The sequence below is a fragment of the Oreochromis niloticus genome, linkage group LG3, assembly GCF_001858045.2.
Source record: "Oreochromis niloticus isolate F11D_XX linkage group LG3, O_niloticus_UMD_NMBU, whole genome shotgun sequence".
In the NCBI taxonomy this organism is placed as follows: domain Eukaryota; kingdom Metazoa; phylum Chordata; class Actinopteri; order Cichliformes; family Cichlidae; genus Oreochromis; species Oreochromis niloticus.
In genome coordinates this window covers 85614995-85641677 of record NC_031967.2, presented here as the reverse complement: position 1 = coordinate 85641677, position 26683 = coordinate 85614995, and the positions used below count along the sequence as shown (strand labels likewise).

Below are 26683 nucleotides of genomic sequence, written 5' to 3'. Positions count from 1 at the left end.
TCAGTGCAGCTGCCTGTCATGTCCTGATGTTTCTCTGGGTCAGCAGCTTCTCCATCAGAGGTTCACATGGAGCTGATCCAGTATCTCCAGTAACTGTGTTCTGTGCCTCACTGGTTCATCCTTCTGTCTGTGTGACGTCAGTCAGATGTTAAACTCTGTAATCTTCACTGTGTCACAGAGTTCAGTGAGTCCCGTTATTCACAGGATCAATCAGATCATCAGAGAACAGCTGATCAGCAATCAGTGGTGCCAACAGCGCCTCCTGTGGTGAGAGGATGCAATAATGCAATGTAGCATTTTTACACTGAACACTTCCAGTCATGGAAACTGTCTGTTGGATCTGTGTGACGTTGCTTTCTTGTGTTGCTTTCTTGGTTAGAGTTCCTCACAAATGTCCAGATTATTCTTCTAATGAGGCGTCGACCATGTTTTCAGTTCTTTGGAAGAAAACATTGCCCTTTGCCATCCTTACTTTTCTTTGACTTCTTCAAATGCAGCTGAAATGCAGCTGGTATTTTATTGGACTTTGCAGCTGTTTCTGGTCATCAGTTCATTCCTGCAAACCTCTGAACCTGAACAACAATGATGCTGCATTGCTGGCTGATCCCAAAAGGTTGATTCTGTTCATCTGGACGTTTTCACGTTTGCTCACTGATCAGGTGACTTCTTCAGTCTCAGCTGACTGCAGCTTTACAACCTTACAAACAGCACATTTGCACAATGACTGAAACCAGCAGCACCTGATATATATGATACTAATATAATACATATACATATATAATCCATACTAATGATGAAGGAACTGAGCTCACAGTCCATTGTTCATTCAGTGAACTACTCAGTTTATTTTGGGCCTCAGAAATGCTCACTCTGTTTGTACATCACTGTCAGCAATAGACTCATTCTGCTGTGGACAGGAACACATGTGACATCACTTCCTGTTTGTTTGTGACTGAAGAGGAAGACGTTTACAAGGAATCATTTAGAAGAGTTTCAAACATCAACTGATTGAATCCATGAATCTGAAACGTGTTTGTGAGTGAAAGAGACAGACATGTACAGACTGAACTATCTGTTCAACAGTCAGAGTGTTTCTCTAACAGGAGACACTCTTTACACTCAGCACAGGGACACTGAGGAACCAGGAGACCTGAACCAAAACCCAGGATAAAGAGTTTGAGTGAATGTGGTGTTGAAGGTGTGGAGGTGGATCAGAGTGTCAGAGGAGACTCTGTAGAAGGACAGAGTGCCAGCAGGACAGTCCACATACACTGCTGCTCTGTTAGAGACAGAGGAGGAGGAGGAGGAGGAGGAGGAGGAGATGGATGTGTGTCTGTTATTGTGGATGGCAAGGTAACCATTGTCAGCACAGTACAGACTCCAGGACTGATCATTCCATCCAAACACACAGTCAGCACTGTCTCCTTTCCTTCTGATTCTTCCGTAACTCACTGATATATCAACGTTTTCTCTCCACTCGACCTCCCAGTAACAGCGACCAGTCAGACCATTTCTACACAGCAGCTGATGATAATAATCAAATCTGTCTGGATGATCAGGATATGACTGAACTTCCCACACATGTGTCACCTTCCTGTTGTTGTCAGATAGTTTGAGATATCTGTGAACTGTGTTTGTGTCGATTGTGAGTTGACAGGAATCTGATGGAGAGAACAAACACAATCCAGCTGCAGTTATTGATCCATCATCTGTTCATTGATTGACACTTTGATGATGACTCCTGACATGATGAAGATGGTTGAATGTGTGCTGCTTTGTTTTCATGAATCCCATTAAAAACACACTTACACTTCCTCAGACCTGGTCTCAACCATCGGACTCCAGCAGGCTCCACCCTGAAAGGAGGAGGGGTCAGAGCAGCACAGTCAGCATGCACACATGGACATTACATGGCTCTCATACACACACTGTTACACACTGAGCTCAAAGCTCGGCTCCACTGTTTTATTCAAAGAAATCTACATTTATTTATCAGCACATTTAAAAACAGGTTGAGCCAAAGTGCTGCACAGAGTAGAGATAAAATAGGAAACATACACAGTAATTACTATAAAGACTCGTCAGAATTGAAAGCTACAGAGTACAAATGTGTTTCCAACCGGGTTTTAAAAATGTCGAGTGTTGGTGACGACCTGATGTGAAGGGCGACTGTTCCAGAGTTTGGCTGCAGCGATCGATAAAGCTCACCTCTGTTTTTACGGCTAGTTCTGGTCAGAAGCTGCTTATCTGCAGACCTGAGGGCTCTGCTTGGATTATTTTTGTTAAAGAGAGATAAGATGGAGCCAGTCCATTCAGAGATTTAAAGACAAACAACAAGATCTGGAAGTGGATTCTACGACGTACTGGTAACCAGTGGAAAAAGCTGGAAAAAGCTGGTGATGGGTCATCTAGCACAGAGCCACCGCTGGAACCAGACAATTCTACTACAACAGCAAAAAGCACCAAGCAGAGCTCTTTGATCTCATGCACGAGATCAAACTATGATCTCGAGATCACAGTTTGAGAGAGAACTGTGACAGCGCTGTTCCCTCGCTTGACCTCAGTCGCTCTCGTCTGCTCCCTCGTAACACTGCTCTTTATTGAGGTTACATGAATATGCATAAGTTCATTAACATATGACGTCTTACACAGGTATGAACAAAGAGTACCAGTCTGTGCATAGTGTAGGTATGTGTGTTTGTGTGTGTGTGTGTGTGTGTTCCAGATGTGACCCTGTGACCCCAAAGCTGGTGCTAAGAGTCCAGCGGCCCCCCTAACAAAGGGCTCTTATACTTAATCAGACACAGAGTAGGTGTCCTCCTATACCATAAATCATTAAGAGAAGGTACGACCTCTCTCATGACCCCAAGGTGTGTGTGCATGCCAGAGCACTCTGGAAGGCACACAGAGTCTTTGCAGACTACTAAGTATCAAACCTCTATCATTATGCAATCGATTATCAAACTCTAAGCATATATGAGTAAATTTTTCTAACCATAAATACCAATCAACAATATAAACCTTACAGTTGGTTTTAATAACAGAATTTATTTGTTTCTCAAATGAGAAAGAGCTATCGAGAAACACTCCTAAATCTTTAGTTCTGAACTTTTCCAGTGGGCCAAAGTCAACATTATTCAATAATGCTAATTCTTTTCTTTTTCTACCATTAGTGGCTAATTCTAATTAGGGGTGAATAATTATTACCAGCTAATGCTAATATCGTTTTCTCTTCCCTTTTAACAATGTGAGCACCTAATGCTAAGAAGGCTGCTGTTATTATCTAATGCTAATTTGATGTGAGTTAGCATTATCCGATAATGCTGTCACTTTTCATTTGCATTATAACGATGTGAGGAGTTAATGCCAAGTATACTGCCATTAGCGGCTAATTCTAATTAGGGGTGAATAATTATTACCAGCTAATGCTAATATCGTTTTCCCTTCCCTTTTAACAATGTGAGCAGCTAATGCTAATTTGATGTGAATAAGCATTATATTAGTGAGGAGTTAATGCTAAGTAGGCTGCCGTTATTAACTAACGCTACTTTGACGTAAATTAGTATTATGCGCTAATGCTAATACTGTTTTCCCTTACTTTTTAACAATGCGAGTGGCTAATTCTAAGTACGCTGTTGTAAATAGCTAATGCTAATTTAATGTGAGTTAGCATTATCTAATAATACTAACACTGTTTTCTCTTACTTATTAAAAATGATAGTAGCTAATACTTTTTTTTTTTTTTTTTTTTTTTTTTTTTTTAACCTGTCCCGTTTGGTTCTTTTGCCATCAGAATTATTGTCTAAAGGCGAAGAAAGATGCCCAACGGATTTACTTTACCAAATGGACCATCCCAGCCTTGCCGTAATGGTCCATTTGATTCAACTTTTTATTGTTTATTTTATTTTCACTTGCTGAATACGGGACAGACTTGACTGGAGGAGAGAACGTGGAGAAAGAAAGAGGGAAAGAAAAAAACCTGAGAAGAGGGACGGGGAAAAAGGGCAAAAAACAAAAACCAACAGAATAAGCAGACAAAAAATACATATATCGATCACCTGGATCACCTGTTGAGAAAGAAAAAAGAAAGCAAGCAGAAGAAAACGAGAGTAATAAACAAGATCACAATGATATATGGGAATATGACAGTAAATACTAAATATTAAACATTATTGTGCAGCACGTGAGATCGACAGCGCACAGTGTGCTTTGAGGTAGGAGCCAAAAAGGGTGTAGTTTGTGTGTGTGATCACCCGTGTGTACACCTGTGAGCATGAACGCGCTTGTTTTTAAAAGGTTCCTTCATGTAATGATCTGCTAGAGGGTGTGGGGGGCCACTGCCCCGACCTCCAGGGCATGAAGCAGGTATGGAGGAGATCAAGACTCCAGACATCCAGAGGCCCCCAGAACACAAGAGACCAAGGAAGACCAACAGAGGGGCAGCCGCGCCACTATCCCAGAAAGAGCTGAGGAGAGTCCCAGATGAGGGGTCACTCAGCAGCCGCAGAGCAGAAGCCAGGGGGGTTGCAGTGACGTGCCCGTGAGCTCCGCCGGCAGCCAGCTGTGCCTGAGTGGCCGAGCCCCGGGCCGAGAGGCCAAGGGCACCCCATCCCCAAAGTGGCCCGAGCGAGCCCCAGGCTCCAGGCCCCAATAAGCAGCCGCCAAGGAGTGAGCCGGTGGGTACCTGGGCGCCCACCCCCGGAGACAGAGAACCACCAACGCACCGATGTCTGAGGGCGTCCGCCACCGGCAGGGGAAGTGGTGGGGGAGATGGGCCTCCAAACCTTGGAGGGCCTGAGATGTCCCCAGAGAGGTGGCGTCTGATACCCAACCTGACATATAGACACAGACAAACAGGCACACACAGATACAAACATCTATTCCCACCCTCATGCTCTCATATACAATTGCTCAACACTCACCCAACGTGGAGACAGACATAGAGAGACGCTGTACACACAATCACACTCCCCAAGCGTACTCTAAGCCCCGAGTCTAGGTACCCTTGCCCCTGGAGGGGGAAACTGCACCCAGACTCAGGTGGTGTAACCCTTTTCCCTGCGGTGGGGAGAAGCAGACCGCCCCGACTCCGCAGCAGCAGGGAGGCCCCATACACCAGACCCCAGTCGGACGGCCAACTCCTCCTCCTAGCCCCCCTGCTCCAGCAGGCCGCAGAGAACGGGGGTGTAGGAAGACTCCAAACCTCCCTCCACCCGCTCATATGTACTGTTGATGTATGTGTGTTCTAAGGTGCATTTAAAACCCAGGAGGGCATGGAGCCACCTGCCAGAGCAGCAGGTAAGCGTATAGCCCCTCCTGCTAGCCCTCAATGTCTACATGTATTTAAAATTGAGAGGTGGGCAACGACGCCAGGGGTGAGGTGTACACCCTGATGGTAGTTTGGAATCCGTGTAGCGTGCCCACCTCCAAGATCCTATATGTATGTGTAATGAGAGTGTGAGTAATGTGAATGTCTAAGTTGTGGGATAAAATTGAGGCAGAGGCAGCCAGAAGGGGACAGAGGGGGGGGATGTCTCCTCTGCACCCTGGTGACACACCCCTACCCCAAGGCCCTGCATGTGTGGGTGATTGTGGTGGAGCGGGAAGAGGGAGGCCGCTGGAGATGGGGAGGGAAGGAAGGGAGGGGCAAGTGACCCCTCCCTGGGGCCAGCTCCCCCGCTGACCCCAGTAGGCACCCCCATGCTGTGCAACCCGCCAGGGAAAGGGGGCCCAGGCCCATCCGGACCGGGGCCCAGTGCAGCAGCGCCGCCCGGCCCCACAGAGCCCGGGACAATTCACCTGACCCCACCACAGAGAAAACTGCACCCACCCCATCATCCACTCATCTTCCAGACTACACAAGACAATAGACGCCCAGGCTGAGATCTTCCTCCACCTCTCCTGTATCTCCCCCTCCTGCAGAGAGAGTTCCTGAAGAGAGGAAAGCTCCTGCAAGATGTGACAACCTCCCCCACCAGTTGAAGAGCCCCCCAGGTGGCTCGATGCACCGGCGGCACCCCGCGCCAGGGCCGGGCCCCCATACACCCACCCGCCCACAACCTCGGCAACACACCAACCAGGACCCAAGCCCCTGAGGCCCGGCCAGGGCCCCAGCCCAGAGACGGAGCGCCCCCAGAACCTCACGCCCATCCCGGACCCACCCAGGGGCAGCCAGGCTACCAGGTCAGTAACCCACGTCCGTCAGCACAGACCCTCCCCTAGCCCCGCTGCACGCAGCCACGAGGAAACCGTCACCTAAGAGCCAACAGAGCCCCTAATTGGCCATGACCGCTACCCCGGGTTGAGCCCCCCAAGGAAGATGCTCCTGGGGAACCCCCCGACGCCCTAAGCCTGTCCCTACCCCCACACCAATCACAACAGTGAAGGTGGGACCAAACTATGGCCCCCCACCCCCACTAGGTGATGGAGCTGATCAAAGGAGCCCAGAGCAATTGATCTGATGTGGTGGCAGAGGCTGTATCAAGACTAATGTAATCTAATAGATAATTTCTATATTGGTTAGAATTAAGATTATTTTTATTTTTCCAGTTCATGAGGACTGTTTTCTTGGCTATGCATAGGGCAGTGAAAACCATATGGGCTATATTCTTTTCCGTAGTGACATTATCTAAGCTGCCCAACAAACATACTAAAGGAGAAGTTGGAATGTTACATTTCAGACACTTTGATAAGTCTTCACATATCTCACGCCAAAACTTCTGAACTGGTGGACAGAACCAAAGAGCGTGGATATAATTGTCCGGTGAATTGGTTTGGCAGTGTGAGCAGTTGTTGGTAGACGTAAAGCCCATCTTGAACATCCGATGACCTGTATAGTGCACTCTATGTAGTATTTTGTATTGAATTAATTGAAGACTGGGATTTCTAATTAAATGAAAGGTTTTTAAGCAAATCTGAGACCAGAAGTTTTGGTCAAAGTTAACTGATAAATCCGCTTCCCATTTTGCAATAGGAAGTGATATTGATTCATCTGTTTTAGAAAGCATTCTGTATATTTTGGATAGTAATTTGGGGGTTTTAAGAGTAAGAAATTGAACCACACTTGGTGGTGTTTGTAGTTCAACTTGACCCGGTTTAAATCTCTTTTTTAGTATGGATTTAATTTGTTGATATTCTAATAGTAGCTAATACTAATACTCTTTTCTGTTGGGTAACAACGATGTGAGGAGTTAATGCTAAGTAGGCTGCCATTAGCAGCTAATGCTAATACTGTTTTCCCTTGCTTTCTACAACTTGAGCAGCTATTGCTAAGTAGGCCACTTTGCGCTGCTAAGGATTTGTGTGACTATGATGGAAACTCTGATAAGCTAATGCTGCTAAGCTAATGCTGTTTATGGGCCCTGTTAGAATCAATATTTCATTCTCATTCTGTTGTTTGAGAACAATAACAGAAAAATGTGCACTTGAGAACAAATTTATTGTGAATTCAGCTGTGAATGTAGAGTTTGTCATTATTTAAGCTTCCATTTCCAAATGTTAGCTGCTCCTGTCTGCCTCTTTGTGAACACACAGACTGAAATGATTCACATCCTTGTTTCATCCTTCTGTCACTGTGGACATACAGCATGGGAAACATACACATGGCTGACACTTTATTAGGTACACAGCGGCATCTATCTCAGGTACACCTGTGACCTAAATGATCCTGCAAACAGACTCCTTGGAGACCCCCTACATAAATATCCATGTACTATCCAGCTAGACTAGTGTGTCTGTCCCTGAAAATATTCCTGCATGTGTGATTGTTCATGTCTCATCTGCAGGAAACAAACAGGAAGTGACTGAAGGACACAGGAAATGTTTCCAGCTCTTCCTCCTCTATCAGACATTCTCTCCATACCTGAGAGTGTCCAGTCTCCAGCCTGGATCCTTCAGTCCAGCCGACAGCAGCTTCATTCCTGAGTCTCCTGGATGATTGTAGCTCAGGTCCAGCTCTCTCAGATGGGAGGGGTTGGAGCTCAGAGCTGAGGCCAGAGAAGTACAGCCTTCCTCTGTGATCAGACAGCCTGACAGACTGCAGACACACAAAACAACAATCCATCTGTTATTCATCTCTATGGCAGCATAACTAAGGGATGGTTCAGGGTCACCTGATCCAGCTCTAACTATAAGCTTTATGAAAAAGGAAAGTTTGAAGCTGATCTTCAAAGTAGAGAGGGTGTCTGTCTCCTGAACTCAAACTAGGAGCTGCTTCCACACCCAGTCCAACATAGCCAGGCTTTCTTTGCTGCTTGACAAAACCTCAAATCCCAGTCAGAGATGATGAGCATCATCACAGTGATGATCATTTCTCTGTTAACCCAGGCTTTCTGCTTCAGGATCTGTGCACGCTCACAGAATAGATGAACTGGTGCCAGAGATCATAAAGAACATCAAACAGACAAATTCAACACTTTGGATGGAAATATGAGATTAATGCTGCAGACAATCATGAACCTGCTGAATTCATGAACATCAAGAATGCAGCGAGTGGTAAAATAAAGATTTGACCTCAGTGTTTCTGTCCATTCTTAACATATTCCTAACATGATAGCTGCACTTTAGAGCTCTTAAACTGGAACTGACACATATTTAAACACTGAGTGTTACTCAGTACATTCAGTTCTGACACTCATCCACAGTCCAACAAAGGAAACATGGAGATCACATCAGTTTGTGACCAAAGTCTAATTATTAGTGCAAGTTAACCTGTTATTATCTCGTTAACTCATTAATTGATTAACACAACAATTATTTTATTGCACATTAACAGAGTTTTAAAAATCATGATTATTGTGAAAGTGCTCACTGGCTCTGAATATAAAAGCCATGGGTCACAGGAGGGATGTTGATCAGTGCTGGCTTGAAATGGGCGTCATTATGCGTCTCAACCAATGAGAGCATTGATGGTGGGCCTAATACTACTGCAGCGCTCACATGACCCAGGACAGAAAGAAAGGGGCGGGGACAGAAACATGGAGACAGGTACAGATCTTTGACATGTTCATTTGAAACTGTTCCAGAGTGCAGTGTTGATACAACTAAAGTTATCTGGAAGTAAAGTTGAGTTTTTTATCGTTGGAGTACTTCAAGTCTGAAGTATCACTTAAATGCATCACACGCTATTGATGGCAGCAAACAAACCACCCAAACAAACAGAGGTGGGAGGCTTGGGCAGACTACGTTGGATCAGTTTGTGGGAGGAGTCTAGATAAACTAAAGAAAGAAAAGCTAACAAACACCATAGTGAAGTGAGTAGCTACAAACTGCAGGCCGATTAGTGTTGTTGAAGAAGTCGGTCTGAGGAACGTTCTTAGGATCAACAAATGACGGCATGTATGAGGCTCAAGACGCACCATCACAAGAAGAATACAGGACCTTGTGGGCCACTTTAAACACAGTCCAGCAAACGCTGCAGAATTAGAACAGCAACAAACTGAACGTGGACAAAAGAAAGAGTCACTGATACAAGACAGTCCAACCAGATGGACTTCACTCTGGACATGATTCAAAAGGATCAGCAGAAACGAGCAGCCGCTCAGGGACGCCCCCTACACACAACACCAAGGTTGTCATGGCAACTACAGCTGACACGGACAGAGTGCAGAGGTTGGAAACACAGCTGGAAGTCTGCAGGTATATTTAACATGATGTATTTCTCATTGTCCTGTCTGTGTGTGAGAGACAAACAGCCTCTGTATGTGTGTGTAAATACAGCATGAATATGTAGAGGACATGTTTGTGTATATAAGTAAATGAATGCTCTACGTCATTTGAAGCTTTGATTCTTGTTTCTGTTGCAGGTCTGTGACTGAACTTCTTGGAGGAGAAAAGTTGGTTTCATGCTCTGTGATTCTGCCTGTGTTTTGTCATCTCTCTCAGGTGATGGAGAGCTCAGACGATGACCCCGCCTACGTGGTCAAATTCAAGTCTGTATTCAGAACAGACCTGGAGACACGCAAACAAAATGCCAACATTGTATATGTGAAAACTGCTGCTGCACTGGAGCCAGATTCAAGGAGCTCAAGTGTTTACACAGATCTGAGAGGCTGAAGTTCGGGCCTCAGTCACCAACTTACTGAAGGAACAGAGGGTTGTTGGAGGGAAATCTGTGTACAGTTCCAGCCACACTCAAGTACATCTTTGTTGGTTGTAGGACCAGCCTTACTCAGGGCAGATACACATGGAGACACAACCAGGTTCTCAGGTGTCTAGCCGAGAAAGTTGAGTGCAAAAGAAAATCCATCAACGCTCAAATCTTTCAAGAACCAAGAGGGGAGTCAGTTTTCATCAGCATTTGTCCGGGAAGGAGACAAGCTAAGGACAAGCCCCTCAAACCCAGACCTGGGCCCGCTAAAGGCCGCCAGGGATTGGCAGATGCAGGTGGACTTGGATCTGAGGCAGAAGACAGAGGAAGATCAAGGTACGCCAGGTGGAAGTGGGGTGCAGGGGCTTTGTTGCCAGTGCAACAGCGAAGCTGCTTAGAGAGATCGGGATCAGAGGACAGGCACAACGGCAGGCTATAAGAGAACTAGCTAACACTGCTGAGAGGACCAGTCACTGGCTATGGCTAAAAAGGGCTGACATCACTTGGGCAGCTAAGGCAGTCAGCTAACCACGAGAGAAAAGAAATATTCCACTCTTCTCCCCTCTGCTCTTCTTCCCTTTTCTGGGAGGCAGTGGGGAGGTAGAGCGAACAGCCCGATTCGGCGGAAGGTGTGGGGAGCCAGACCAGATGCTCCCCTTCCGGCTCTCCTCTCTCCTATCTTGTGCCTTTTGTCTTACTTGTCTCTATCACCTTTTCTATCCCTTTGAAGAAATGAGGCTCCATAAATGCTAAAGTGGTAAGTATTATTTCTCAGTTGCAGTGAATGGAAAATAAACTGTAGGAAACTAAACAGAAGAAGAAGGGAAATAACAATTTAACATAAACCAGTGACACACTCAGGGGCCTGATCAACCCTGGCAGGGGTGTCTAGTGATAATGGCCGAAACACCTGATGAATCCAAAGTCCACTACTGACGATGTGTCCCAAATTTAAAATGATAATCTAGATCGATCTCTAATCCCTAAACCTAACCAAGGAAGGAAAATGGCAGATTAGCTTGGGTAAAAGACCGAAAGTTGAGGCACACAACGATGTGTGCTGCTGGCAAAGTTTCTGGGCTTTCCTCATAACAGCCATCCCTCAAGAGTCTCTCCATCTAAAGCAATGCATTACCAGGGACTGTAACATCTAGTCCTTTTAACTGAATCAGCACAAACACACACTTCACACACTCTAAGTCCCTGCACAGTAAATGAGCTGATGAGCGTTTGTGCTGCTACCTGATAACAGAAAAATAGTTCTGCTGGTTCCTGTTCTGAAAACACACATTTATAAATGTTCACTTGCTGCTGATCAAAGGTGCCTGTTATAATGTTATGTTGGTGGCTCCGGACTGTGAGGGGAACTTTGTAAAAAAATAGATCAAATGTTGACGTCCTGGCAGAGGCAAACAACTTTGATTTCCTATTTGATTTGATTAGATTCATGTTTCAGCTCAGAGTGACAGAAATACTTGAACTGCTGCTGTGTTAAAGGGAATACTGCTGTTAGAAAGCACCTGATTTGTTTCTGCACACTGAATGTTGCACTTCTCATACTGCAGTACTATTAAAATAAGTACACAATACACTACTTTTGAACTCATGATTGAATGTTGCTGTAACAATTAGAGATGGCACGATACCACTTTTTTATGTCCGATACCGATACCGATATCATAAATTTGGATATCTGCCGATACCGATATTAATCCAATATAGTGTGTTTTGTAATCAATAAAACTGTTTTTTAATATCTTGCTGCATTTTGTATAAGTTCATACTCAAGTTTAAATAAACAACAACACTAAAGCTATTCTGTTATACCTGTATGTAAAAAGTACACTGCACCCAAAATATTTCATAGTTCAGCAATACTGATCAATCTAATAAACTTAAACCTACTCCATCCTTCCTATTCTGGTATTTTAAAGAGTACTTAGCAGAAATATTAAGCAACCTAACTAATAGGGTTGAAAACTCCCAGCAAAAAAAAAAGGGAACCACCCCCCACCCTCCACCTCATGATGCTTAATCGACATAATCAACTTTAATTTGATGCAGTGTGAAACAAAATGCACAGAAATAAATTATTTTTCAAGAATAATTAAATAGATTCAATATCTTTCTTCAACAGAATTGCAAACTGCACAGATGGTATCTTCCCAAAGGAAAAAGTACTATAGCTTACTAGGGTATATTAGACTTAACAGTTACTATATAAAGTAATGGACTTCTATACATTTTACATCAGATTAAAACTTTGGGTTTAAGATTCAGATAATTATTTATTAAAAGCTAGACATTTTAAATGAGAATAAGAAAGAAAAGTATGTCTTTGTGCCCCCTTTTCCCTGTTAATGCCCTATCGCCCCCCCTGGCTAAACTTTGCTAGATCCGCCCCTGCACAGTTACCAGCCGTCAGCTGCGTAGAAAAGGATCCTGGTCTAGAAAGTAATATTAAATAAATTCTAACAACAGCTTATCAAGGTTAAACGTGCTGCTGTTGTTCAGCCGCTGGTTTCCTCTTTCTGGTGCAAAGTGGGCCAAAAACAAAGAAGAGAGACGGACTCGCGACAGAAAAGCCGATCAGCTGATCATTAAGGAGTTTCATGAAGTAGCGGCAGGAGAGGGAGAGAGAAGAGGCAGTCGCTCCATATATCGATGGTTAAGCTTAACGCAGGTACGCTTTACAAACATTCAGAGATGAACTTACACACTTGCTTTACTTCTCTCTGGGATAACTTCCTCGGAGATGAAATGCTGGATTGCTAGCGAGGCTACAAATACACACAGCCGCTCTATCACGTGACGCACACTGCTCCGACTGCTACGGTTATGAGCGGAGTTAAGCCGTGTCACAAGTTTTGTGAGGTGCTTTTTTGATATTTAATGGATCGGATTACATTTTTTATTTCTCTCCTATATCCGATCCAGTAATTTAAGTCAGTATCGGACCGATACCGATACCTAATATCGGATCGGTCCGTCTCTAGTAACAATGCCATTAATGGTCATTCAAAGTGCTCATGGTTGCCCAGCAATACAAATGATTGCACAAGTGTGACTGATCCACTTTCTAATGTGTGTGTAGCCCACACTGTGTGTCACTGTGTCACAGGTGAGTCTGTGTATCCAGGTTCTATAAGGAGAACAGGATATAGCGACTGAGTCCAGCAGCTTGAAGTCTGACTCCATCCTCCATTTAAATAACTCACAGCAACAACTGAATAGCTTTGCCTTTGTGTAGCTGACACTTCATTTTAATGTCCTTCTATTCTGGTTCATCTGGTTTCATCTCCATCAGCCCTCACAATACTCCACCTTCATGTTCAGGAGCCTGGATGGACAGTAATTCCTTCCATGGGTTACGGTGGGACATTGAGAGCTGAAGTCAAATAGCAGTGAGAAATGAAAGACTGATTCATTTCTATTTAGTCTTGTGATGTGCAGCTTTGTTCAGAGCATTAAGGCCCAGCAAAGATTACTGAGGCCATAGAGTCACTGATGAAACCTGTGTGCTTATAGATGAGGAATCCAGGAGCAGTGGATGAAAGGCAGCATCACCATGGAGGATCAGTGTGAGAATACATCATCGTCCACAAAGAAAACCAGTCTGAGTGTCTGACGCTCTTGTTAGAAAGACGCAGTCGCAGCTTGTGGCTGTAGTTAGCTGGTTTGCTAGTTAGCTGGTCTGCTAGTTAGCTGGGAGCTAACTCACTAGATCATTTGATGCTAAACTGTCTAAACTGTGTGAGCAGCTTTCATGGCTGCTCTGTGTTACCCTCAGCCTCTCTTTAACTCAGTTTTTCCTCCTTACAAACTAGAATACCTTCTTTTTTAGCTTCTCCACACCCATGCTGTGGCTAAGCTACCAGCATGCAGGCTTGGTGTGTCTCACCCAACAATTACACTCGTCACCCAGACAAACACCACTCCACAAGTTCACAACTAGGAGGCACTAAAACACCACATACAGTGAGATTATCACTAAATGTCTGCTGTGTCTGACGGTGACTTGGATTTTTCCTAACTGGCTACATGAACACGATTAGCTACAGTTCTATCTTTGTAAAAGAGAATCAGCAGCAGATTAGAACCAAACAGAAACATTTCTACTTTTTCTGCAACACCAGCTGAATGTATGGAGCCGAAACTCCAGTGACAATGAGACTCATACAGTGTGACTGCTGTGACTTTACAGCTGGGCCTCATTCACTGACATTAGTCAGATATGACTGAATCTATATCATACTTAAAGCTTTCTGTGAATGAAAGAATCAGTGAAAACGAGGCACTTCAGTTGATTTTAAACACAAACTCTGAACATAACCTGATCCAGACCAGGTTATAGGTTCAGCATCAGTAACCATGGTGATGTAGCCAGGTAAACACCGAGCTAGGACAGAGACAGACAAACATTTATGCTCACAATCACTCCAGTTAACCCAGCATGCATGTTTTTGGACTGTGGGAGGAAGCAGAGAACCTGAAGACAACCCACACAGGTCACACTATCACCCTTATTTAGACATTAATAATAACTTAATTGATAACGTGATAAATTATTTAATATTTTAAGGAAAACAAAAAATCAAGAAGTCTAAACTACAAAAAACACCAAACCTGCGACCGTGACATATTCAGTCTATTCAAATGTCCAGCATGCATATATGAAGAATGTAACACTGCAGTGAAATGGAGCCCTGCTGATGCAGACGCTCTTCTGGTCTCATACTGACCACCTGCTGAAGCTAACAGGCTAACACTAGCATCACTGCATGTAGCCCCACTCTTCTCACAGCAACATACAGCTGTCATGGCTCGACTTTTCACTGATTGGCTCAGGTTAACTTGTAAAATATAAAGTCCCAGCAGTACTAGCTGTTTTATATGCTGTTTATAATAAGCTAAATGTGCTGATAATGTGCAAATAGAGCCTGAAGCAGCTAGCACTGTTAGCATCAACACCACGCCCTGTTACATTTACACAGTGTTAGAGCAATGGCTCCAAACAGCTCTGTAAAAGCCTTCAGAATATAGGCAGGAATCGAACTGGAAGGTTTGGTCAATGAAGTGCTGCTGAAATAAAACTTTTTGACTGAGAAAATCAGATTTGTCATTTAATTTCAAATGAAAAACAAGAAGTAAACAAAAATCCCTAATTACCCCAGAAACTGATTATTTACATTAAGACATTTTTATCAAGTTAATGTTTGTGCAGCAATATAAATCAGGTTTGAAATGATCAACAATAGAAAAATGTAAATGCTGACCTGAGAGTTTCCATTTTACAGTGTGGACTCTTCACTCCAGCAGACAGAAGCTTCACTCCTGAATCCTGCAGGTCAGAGTTACTCAGGTCCAGCTCTCTCAGACTAGAGGACTGGGAGCTGAGAGCTGAGGACAGAGCTTCACAGCTTCTCTCTGACAGGTCACAGTGACTCAGTCTGAAAAATGGAAGATAAACATTTAACAAACACTGTTGTTAAAGTGCAGTGAGCGTGCACTGAAGAGTTATTAGATTTAGCAATTAATCCTGTTTTTATTTTTTATTTTTAGAAATCCTTCATTCATATTAAGATACAACAAATGGATGACACTGACATTTACTGACTAAAATATACTGCTCAAAGAAACAACAACAACAAAAGGGCAACATGGTAGTCACACAATGGTTAATTAATTCTGGTATTCTATTGCAAATACCAATTGGGCTCCATGTGCCGGGCAGTGAGGGCAGCGCATTAACACCAAAGTAGCTGACACATTGATCAACATTGATCAATAACTCTCTCTGCTCATTAAATTATCATAAAACTATTGCAGAAGTTTTTTTTCCAAGTAGTGGATTGTTATTGGTTAATCCTGTCAACTGATGAAAAGCACAACATAACTTGATCTCACCTCAGAGTATTCAGTTTACAGTGTGGACTTCTCAGTCCTGCAGAAAGAAACGTCAATGCTGAATCCTGCAGGTTGTTGTTACTCAGGTCCAGCTCTCTCAGTATAGAGGACTGGGAGCTGAGAACTGAGGACAGAGCATCACAGCCTCTCTCTGAGAGGTCAGGAACACTCAGCCTGAAAAACAAACACAAAACAAAAACATAATTTGAAAACTTGTCATTTGATAATAATGTTTGTGATTAATTTAAATTACTTCTTACATTGAACCTGTACATCAAAGACAAATGTCAGTGTGCATTAATATTTATGATTAACTAAAAAATGTTTTAGTTTTAAAAATGTTGACCTGGAACTTGTTCATTGAAGGCAACGCTAAACAAAAACAAGTGATGAGTCCTCATTCTGTGAACAGGTGATGAGTGTGTAAGCATTCAGCAATGAGAGGGAAGGCTGGCTCACATCCTGGTGAGTGAGGGCTTGTCAAGATATGATCGAGAGATTCTGGGAGACTTAACCAGTGAACTTTTCATGGAAATTATTTCTACTAAAGCAGATATAGTGATTAGTCCTTCCATCAGTCGTCCACAAAGCAGTGAGATAAAGTCTCAAGTCTCATTCTGCACAGTGTAAATGTCAGTGTCCTCTGGGTCCTCACTGATCATTGTATTCTGTCACAAACTGTCATGGTTCACAGACTGCATAAAGTCGGAAATCAAAGTGATGACATAGGAGAGATTGAAAAAAAAAATCAAGCAAATAAATCTGTCAACAAGAAACGTGAAGAAACACGATGAATCTGATTGAATCTGCCAGCAGCTGCAGATCCTGGGAACTGTACTGGTGAGGCTGATTGTAACATATAGAAGTTAACTCATCTCCAGCTGAGCAATAAGACCAGAGGAGGAATGAGGGAGTTGATGATTATCACCTATGGCTCCATCACAGTCTTTGGACGTCTTCAGTCAGTGGAGAATGATGCTGCTCGGCTTTTAACCAGCACATGAAATAGACTGGACATTACTCCAGTTTAATCTCTTTACACTGGTAACCAGTTCATGTTAGAATTCATTTAAAATTTCAGTCCTTACTTTTAGAGCCCGGTGTGGTCAAGTCCCAGCCTATATTTCTGACCTTCTAGAACCCTACAGCTCTTCTCACAGTCTGAGATCTTCCAGTCAAAGGCTGTTAATGGTCCCACTAACTCATTTGTTCAGACTCTAGTATTCAAATTGGCCTTTAACTAGTTTTAGGCCGTATGATGTTCAGTGTTTGCAGTTTAATGTGTTTTTATTGCCTGTTTCTATTGTAAAGCACTTTGTGTTTTTTCACCTGTGAAAGCTGCGGTATAAAGTTTACTTACAGGATGATTCTGGATATGACTTTGAAAAACTGAAACCGAGAAATATTTAAGACCCTCTGACATTTACTGCTGCTATCAAACATTAAATAAAACCTACTTTATTTAGTGCTGATGATCATTTAATTGAAAATGTTTAAAATTTTAAGCAGCCATCACACATGACACTGTTTATGTTATAAATAAAAGACTGATTACAGATGTACTCACAGAGCTTTGTTGGAGGCTTTGAGCACTGGCAGCAGCCTCAGGAGAGCCTCCTCTGAAGCAGAGTATTTCTGCAGGTCAAACACATCCAGATCTTTTTCTGATGACAGTAAGATGAAGACCAGAGCTGACCACTGAGCAGGAGACAGATTATCTGTGGAGAGACTTCCTGATCTCAGGGACTGTTGGATCTCCTCCACTAGAGAACGATCATTCAGTTCATTCAGACAGTGGAACAGATTGATGCTTTTCTCTGCAGACAGATTCTCACTGAGCTTCTTCTTGATGTACTGGACTGTTTCCTGATTGGTCTGTGAGCTACTTCCTGTCTGTGTCAGCAGACCTCGTAGGAGAGTCTGATTGGTCTGCAGTGAAAGACCCAGGAGGAAGCGGAGGAACAAGTCCAGGTGTCCATTTGGACTCTGTAAGGCCTTGTTCACAGCACTCTGGTGAAAAGATTGTAGGTTTGGTTTGCTAATTAATTTAGACAACATTGAGGTTGTTTGTTGTTCTTCCAGCAGATTGAGTCCAGAGTTGATGAAGGTCAGATGGACATGAAGAGCAGCCAGAAACTCCTGAACACTCAGATGGATGAAGCAGAACACCTTGTCCTGGTACAGTCCTCTCTCCTCTTTAAAGATCTGTGTGAACACTCCTGAGTACACTGAGGCTGCTCTGATATCGATGCCACACTCTGTCAGGTCTGATTCATAGAAGATCAGGTTTCCTTTCTGCAGCTCATCAAAAGCCAGTTTTCCCAGAGACTCAATCATCTTCCTGCTCTCTGGACTCCAGTGTGGATCTGTCTCAGCTCCTCCATCATACTTGACCTTCTTCACTTTGGCCTGAACCACCAGGAAGTGGATGTACATCTCAGTCAGGGTCTTGGGCAGCTGTCCTCCCTTTCTGGTTTCCAGCACATCCTCCAGAACTGTAGCAGTGATCCAGCAGAAGACTGGGATGTGGCACATAATGTGGAGGCTTCTTGATGTCTTGATGTGGGAGATGATCCTGCTGGCCTGCTCCTCATCTCTGAATCTCTTCCTGAAGTACTCCTCCTTCTGTGGGTCAGTGAACCCTCTGACCTCTGTCACCATGCCAACACAGTCAGGAGGGATCTGATTGGCTGCTGCAGGTCGTGTGGTTATCCAGAGGCGAGCAGAGGGAAGCAGTTTCCCCCTGATGAGGTTTATCAGCAGCACATCCACTGAGGTGGACTTTCTAGGGTCAGTTAGGATTGTAGTTTTGTGGAAGTCCAGAGGAAGTCGACACTCATCCAGACCATCAAAGATGAACACAACCTGGAAGTCTTCAAAGCTGCAGATTCCTGCTTCTTTGGTTTCAGTAAAGAAGTGATGAACAAGTTCCACCAAGCTGAACTTTTCCTCTTTCAGCACATTCAGCTCTCTGAAAGTGAATGGAAATATGAACTGGATGTCCTGGTTGGCTTTGTCTTCAGCCCAGTCCAGGGTGTATTTCTGTGTTAAGACTGTTTTCCCAATGCCAGCCACTCCCTTTGTCAGCACTGTTCTGATTGGTTCATCTCTTCCAGGTGAGGCTTTAAAGATGTCTTCTTGTCTGATGGTTGTTTCTGGTCTGTCTGGTTTCCTGGATGCTGTTTCAATCTGTCTGACCTCATGTTCATCATTGACCTCTGCAGTCCCTCCCTCTGTGATGTAGAGCTCTGTGTAGATCTGATTCAGAAGGGTTGGGTTTCCTGCTTTAGCGATCCCCTCAAACACACACTGGAACTTCTTCTTCAGTGCAGATTTAAGGTTACGATGACAAACTGAAGCTTTAAGTTCTGAACAATAATAACAATAAAAGTACAACTTCAACAATCCTATTTTACAAAACGCTGATGACAGTTTCTGACCCACTGAGAAATGACTGAACACACTGGTGTCATAAGTGTCTCATTTATCTAACAGGTTAAAACCTTAAGTAGGAAATCCTCTTACTGCTCTGCAGATGGTCAGCCAACTCCTGCTGCTTCATTCTCCTCAGGAAGTCCACTGTGATCTTCACAAATGCCTCTCTGCTGCTCCTCTGCTCATCATCCTCCCTCTGAAACTCCAAGCATTGGGGCTTATTTGGATTCAGAACCTTCTGGATCTTCTTCAGCTCGTTCTTCACAAAAGTGATGATGTTGTCCTCCAGCAGCTGGAACAGGATACTTTATGAATGAGCCACCACTCTGAACTTCAGTCTACACAAAATCCACTTCTTTATGATCAAGGAGCATATCATCCACGATCTCCTCACCAATTGTAAGTCTGACTTTATCTGATTAACTGAGACTTTGTCCATAACTCCATGATCCCAAAACATTGATTCTGTTCATATGAATGCAGCGATTTCAGTGGGAGAAACATTTCACTGGTGTTCAGAGCTGAACTATCAACGGGTTGATGATCGAAGCCAGAAACCTGGAGATGTTTCAGGTGACTGAGTTGATTGTACAGACAACTGGTCTTAAAGGTTCACTCTGTTTACGCATACGGATCAGTATTTAAGGTTTGACTCTCATCATCCACGGGAGCACAAACTGGGCGTCATCAGGACGCTACAACACAGAACAAACACCATCCGCACAGACACAGCAGCCAGGGAAGCAGAAGAGCATCACATCCAGAGGGTCCTGAGTAGGGCTGCTCAATTAATCGAATTTTAATCTAAATTACAATCTGAGCTTTCAACGATCATTAAAAATGACTGAGCCGATTATTAGCACCTCCCTCGTGCTTTACTCTCACGCTGCTCTGTGTGGTAAAACGAGCGCACCTCTCTGCGATTCGAACACGCATCACAACAATTAAGAGGACCCGAGGGAAGTTCGGAAAGCTAAGCATAAGTTATTTGGAGAGGATAATGGCTGCTGAAGAAAGAATGCCGTTGGTTGAAGAGAGGTAAACGACTTCAGTGGTGTGGAAACATTATGGGTTTGCGGAGTCAGACATGGATCGAGTAGACATAGTGTGTAAACTTTGCTACGGTGTCGTAGCTGCACCACAGAGCAACACTACAAATTTATTCAATCATTTGAAGACCGCTCACAAAGTGACACACGATCAAACAATGAAGGAGCAGCAACTTTAGTTGACGTACCTCAATGTCAGTTTGATGCAATTGTGCATTGTGTGGCTACACAGCTTGCCTTGATGTTTGGCTATTTGTATGCATAAATATTGTGCAGTATTTTGAAGTTTGCTAAACATAGATGTTTACATTTTTTCATTTATTTTTTATATTGCAAACATTTGCACTGTTATCAGTATTTGCACATTATTTTATATTATTTTTTGACAATCTTTAAAGCCATTATTCAATACATTGTTAAATAAATATCGTCAAATAATTGAGATCTCAATTTCAGTGAAAATAATCGTGATTATCATTTTTGCCATAATCGAGCAGCCCTAGTCCTGAGTAAATATGAATGCTGGTTTGAGGGCGGAGTCAAGGAGGCCATTTACATGAAAAGGGAAAGACCATCTCTGAATGGAGGAGGGGCCTAAGGGTACATCTGTCACCATCTTACAATGCTGTGATTGCAGCCATTCCCCAACTCTCTGTGAATGGGACTCATGGCCATTGATCAGTGGTTGTTGATCAATGGTCCTGACAATATGTGTACCAATGATCAATGAACTGACCTCACAGTCCATTGTTGTTTCAGTGCTGCTGGTTTCAGTCATTATACAAATGTCCTGTTTTTAAGGGTGGAAACCTGCAGTCAGCTGAGACTGAAGACGTCACCTGATGATGATCAAACGTTTCTCCCACTGAAAACGTCCAGATGAACAGAATCAACCTTTTTGGGATTTACTTACCTGGATGATTGAGCATCAAGACACAACTCTGTGACTTTTCTCAGTTGAATAAATCCTCTCCTCCACGTTTGTTTACATCTACCAGCCCTGTGGCTCTGCCCAGGGACAATAATCTATGTGAGAGGTGGAAAGTCATACAGGTGTCTGCTCCTGCCTTCAGTTATTTTTATCTACTGTGTGTCAACTGGCTGAACCTACTCCAGCTGTCTACTGTCCCCCTAAACTCAACAATGACTTAGTGATCTATCCATTCTCTGACCAAACACATCCTGCTGCAGGATGTTAACATAGCAGCCAATGATGATCCCACTCACTGTGAACAACACATTTGGACCTGATTTGCAGTAGAGATGGCATGATACCACTTTTTTATGTCCGATACCGATATCATAAGTTTGGATATCTGCCGATACCGATATGAATCCGATATAGTGTGTTTTTTAATCAATAAAACTGTTTTTTTAATATCTTGCTGCATTTTGTATAAGTTCATCCTCAAGTTTAAATAAACAACAACACTAAAGCTATTCTGTTATACCTGTATGTAAAAAATACACTGCACCCAAAATATTTCATAGTTCAGCAAAACTGATCAATCTAATAAACTTAAACCTGCTCCATCCTTCCTATTCTGGTATTTTAAAGAGTTCTTAGCAGAAATATTAAGCAACCTAACTAATAGGGTTGCAAACTCCCAGCAAAAAAAAACATAGGGAACCACCCCCCACCCTCCATCTCATGATGCTTAATCGACATAATCAACTTTAATTTGATGCAGTGTGAAAAAAAATCACAGAAATAAATTATTTTTCAAGAATAATTAAATAGATTTAACATCTTTCTTCTACAGAATTGCAGACTGCACAGATGGTATCTTCCCAAAGGAAAAAGTACTATAGCTTACTGGGGTATATTAGACATTTAACAGTTACTATATACAGTAATGGACTTCTATACATTTTACATCAGATTAAAACTTTGGGTGTAAGATTCAGATAATTATTTATTAAAAGCTAGACATTTTAAATGAGAATAAGAAAGAAAAGCATGTCTTTGTGCCCCCTTTTCCCTGTTAATGCCCTATCGGCCCCCCTGGCTAAACTTTGCTAGATCCGCCCCTGCACAGTTACCAGCCGTCAGCTACGTAGAAAAGGATCCTGGTTTAGAAAGTAATATTAATAAATTCTAACAACAGCTTATCAAGCTTAAACGCGCTGCTGTGGTTCAGCTGCTGTTTTCCTCCTTGTGGTGCAAAGTGGGCCAAAAACAAAGAAGAGAGATGGACTCACGACAGAAAAGCCGATCAGCTGATCATTAAGGAGTTTCATGAAGTAGCGGCAGGAGAGAGAGAGAGAAGAGGCAGTCGCTCCATATATCGGTGGTTAAGCTTATCGTAGGTACGCTTTACAAACATTCAGAGAAGAACTTACACACTTGCTTTACTTCTCTCTGGGATAACTTCCTCGGAGATGAATTGCTGGATTGCTAGCGAGGCTACAAATACACACAGCCGCTCTATCACGTGAGCACACTGCTCCGACTGCTACGGTTATGAGCCGAGTTACGCCGTGTCGCAAGTTTTGTGAGGTGCTTTTTTGATATTTAATGGATCGGATTACATTTTTTATTTCTCGCCGATATCCGATCCAGTAATTTACGTCAGTATTGGATACCGATACCTAATATCGGATCGGTCCATCTCTAATTTGCAGCTCTGGTTTACACGTGAACTTTGACTGCTGTCACCAACTTGAGAGGCTCTACAGAAAAACTGGACTTGTCCACAAACAGATTTATAAAAATCATAAACTACATTACAAGGACAGCATTGCTCAATCAACTCTAATTACTATGGCCATGTTATCTCTTCTAATTAAGGTACAGACACTCAAACTTGCTGCTTTCAGTGAGAAGTCAAATGTCTGAATATGAGCTGGAAGCTGCTGAGAGTCCTCCTCCTTCCCATGGGGTTTACTTTCTCTACTACTTTCAGTATAAACACGCCCCTTTCATGCACCTGCAGAGGGCCACCAGCAGATGGAGCTGTCTTAAAACAAATCCACTTGGATAGTTAGCTGTAGATGATTTTCTCAGTATGATTGTAGGATTTTGAGTTACTCTTTAGATTTATTTAAACTCTTATATTGTGCAAAAGTGTTGAGCGACCCATAATTTCTCTGTACTTTTCATAAGAGCAGCCAGACTTTCAGCTAGTTTTTCTTTTGCTCTGCAGGCTTTACGAATGTGTGTCAAAGTTGTTCTTTGGCTGCTTTTTAAATCATTTTCAGTCCTCGTACAGGAACACTCTTCAAGCTAAATCCAAGTGTGTTAGACCAGAGTTAACTTGATATGTGTGGGTGTGTAACTCTTAGAAGCTGATTGGCTGCTTTTTATGGGGGCTGGGTCTTTGGAAAGTGAACAAACCACAGTTTTAGTAACACATCCTGAACTGCACACTTTAACAAACAACATGAGATTTTAACAGTAATGTAAAAATCCTGTGATTCATTGTTATTAAGCACAAACACATCTATGGCCCCGTTTCCATTAGTAGCTGCTCAGATCGACTCACCACAGGTCGCCACGACTGGACTGGATCCACTGGTTTCCATTACAGTTGAGGACCACCTAATGTGGTCGTCTCAATACAGCCCAGTGTCAACTCACATCATTAGTAAGTGCTAATGCTGCTAATTTCCATCATATCTGTCATTGACAAAGTTATCGTAGAAACAGTTATTCAGCTTCATTCCCATTGATCTCGACTACAAACTGTTTCACTTTGGTTTTTGTTTAAAGCCTCGATGTTTAAAACGTTTCCCTGTGATCACATTTGCACCGTCTGATTTCAAAGTTTGTTTCCTTTTGGTCATTTAGTCCACAGAGTCCTTGGTGTTCTGAAAGGGACCTATAAACAAATGTATTATTATTAATATTAATAATAAAGTAGTTGTTGTACATGTACAGACCATAAATATGGAGTCCAGCTGTGTTTGATGCTGCTGGGCAGACTGACCACTGGGAACCTCTGAGCTCTGCTGGTCCACTCTGTGGAGGAACCATGGACACACACACACACACACACACACACACACACACACACACACACACACACACACACAATATATGAATTTAGCCTCTAAAATCTGTGTTCAGTCAGTGTTGCTGCTTTCCTGTGTCTGACCTCACGTATGTGCTTCTGAAAAGAACCGTTAACATTTCCCGTAAACACTTTTAAACCTGTGAAAAATCCTTTTCAGAACAGTTTAAGCTGTTATATGTTGAACTCTTGGATGACATCATATTAAATGCTGTGGATTCAGAATCTGATGTCACTCAAGTTTACATGTGTGAAGGCAGACGAGTCAGTACTTTTGGTAATACAGTGTAAAGTTGAATGTATTGATTGATTTCCATGAACAGCACTGTGGTTCAGTGTTGTCCTGATGGAGTCTGATTAACAGCAGCCAGTATGATCCAGGCTTTAGCTGCTGGGTCTCTGTGTGACCTCTCAGACTGTTTAACAGATCAGACACAAAGAGAATCAGAGCAGCTCTTTAAAGACAAACATGAACCCACTCAGGTCACACTTTCCCCACAGATATGAGCATCACTGTCCTCAAACAGCAAATGACCAAGTCTAACATTTGGATCTTTTCTCTTTCATTGTTTCTTTTAAAAAGGATTTACCAGTGCTGTCAAAATGAACATGTAGGGTTAGGGTTAAGGGGTTAGGGGATTAAGCTGTTATCATGATTAACCTGATAAAAATCTTTAACACAATTAACACATCTGGAGTGCAGAATGACTCAAAATCCCTGAAATGTTTCTATCAACGCACTTCGTGCAGTTTGTCCAAGTAGAGCTCCCTTTGCACACGTGCAGATGGGCAGTACATGTGTTAGTGACGGGCAGCTGAACCAATCAGTTCAATATGGAACATGATAAACACACACTGGCCTCTTGATGGAAAGTTTGAGTATTAAATAAATAACAAGACGGACCAGCCGACCAACATGAAGCATTCTGCACATTGTGAGAGAAAGAATTTTCTTTTCACCGAAGCACTTCCAGCTTAAAGTATCACAATAATGCAAAGCACTGATGACACAACTGCCAAGTGGACAAACTGCAGACCTGTTAATATTGTTAATAACAGAGTTGTGGTTCCTCGTGTCAAAGACTTGAAGAAGAGTGACAGAGTGTGTTAGACTGCTGCATGATCAGTGCCACCTCCACAGACTTGTGAAGAAAATGATTGTTTTACAGACGGGCTCAGATTCAGGATCAGCTGAGGAGTTTGTGCCGTTTGCTCATGAAATGAAATTTGATTAGTATACATTAAAAATGATATTTAATCGTGATTAATCAAAATTAATCCACAGTTACCCTGTGATGAATCTGATTAAACATTTTAATTGATAGAATTAATATATATTATATATTAGTGTATGTAGGTTTGTTACAAAGTTGTATTTCATGGGAGAGAAGCTGAGTTAAAAGATCGAAGAAAAGTATTCAAATTACCTTTGAATTGAAGCATTTAACATTCTTTGTGTTTTTTCTGCATTTACTTCATTATATGGTGTAAACGTCTGTTACAAGCTTAAATATAAAGTTGAAAAAATGTAATTGCAGCTATTGATCAAGTAATTGTGATTAATCACAATTAATGACAGAAAATTGTGTGATTAATTAGTCATTTTTTTAATCTACTGACAGCACTAGTGTTTACTCTTGTGCCTCCAACTGTTTTACGCCCTTTTGACACCTTCGTGGTCAAAAGTGTACACGCACAAAATCTACAATAAAATGCTGAAGTGGGTTTTCAGTTGTGTGCAAACCAAAGGCTTGTTTTTAAGACACAGTTTAAATGGGATTGAGGGAATGACGTGTTTGCACTGCAGTTTATATCCAACAACATCAAGCAGTTTAATCAAAGAGTTCATGTTACTAACAGCTCACCTCTCTGCAGCAGACACAGGCTGGACTTTAAAATTAATGGGATGACCTTTAGAGTCGTCACTCTGTAAGGACACAGAGCTGGGTGGAGGTGCAGGTGGGTTCCTGTGAATAATGATGGAGCAGTGATGTGAGTGCTGAGCTGTGACATGGAGAAGAGTCATGGACAGTTAGAGATGGTCATCTCACCTCTGAGCTTTGGTCTGGCTCTCATGTTCCCCACACAGAGTGCTTTTAGAGGGAGGGACTCCCTCCTCTCTGTCCTCACACTGATCCATGCTGCTCACATCAGCTCACACACACTTTCTACCTTCACCTGCAGAGGAAACA

At 42.8% G+C, this 26683-nt stretch overlaps 1 protein-coding gene across 1 annotated transcript; it reads right to left on the bottom strand.

Moving 5' to 3' along the window:
* Positions 1–1119: 1119 nt before the first annotated feature.
* On the bottom strand, positions 1120–26454 carry LOC112846044 (protein NLRC3-like; the record flags this gene model as incomplete). The annotated part of the gene is made up of 8 exons (XM_025905277.1): positions 1120–1661; positions 1810–1856; positions 15364–15537; positions 15995–16168; positions 17562–19362; positions 19520–19721; positions 24361–24439; positions 26357–26454. Coding segments are annotated over 8 exons (3117 nt in total), but the record flags the coding sequence as incomplete, so codon positions are not given.
* Between the last annotated feature and the right edge of the window lie 229 nt (positions 26455–26683).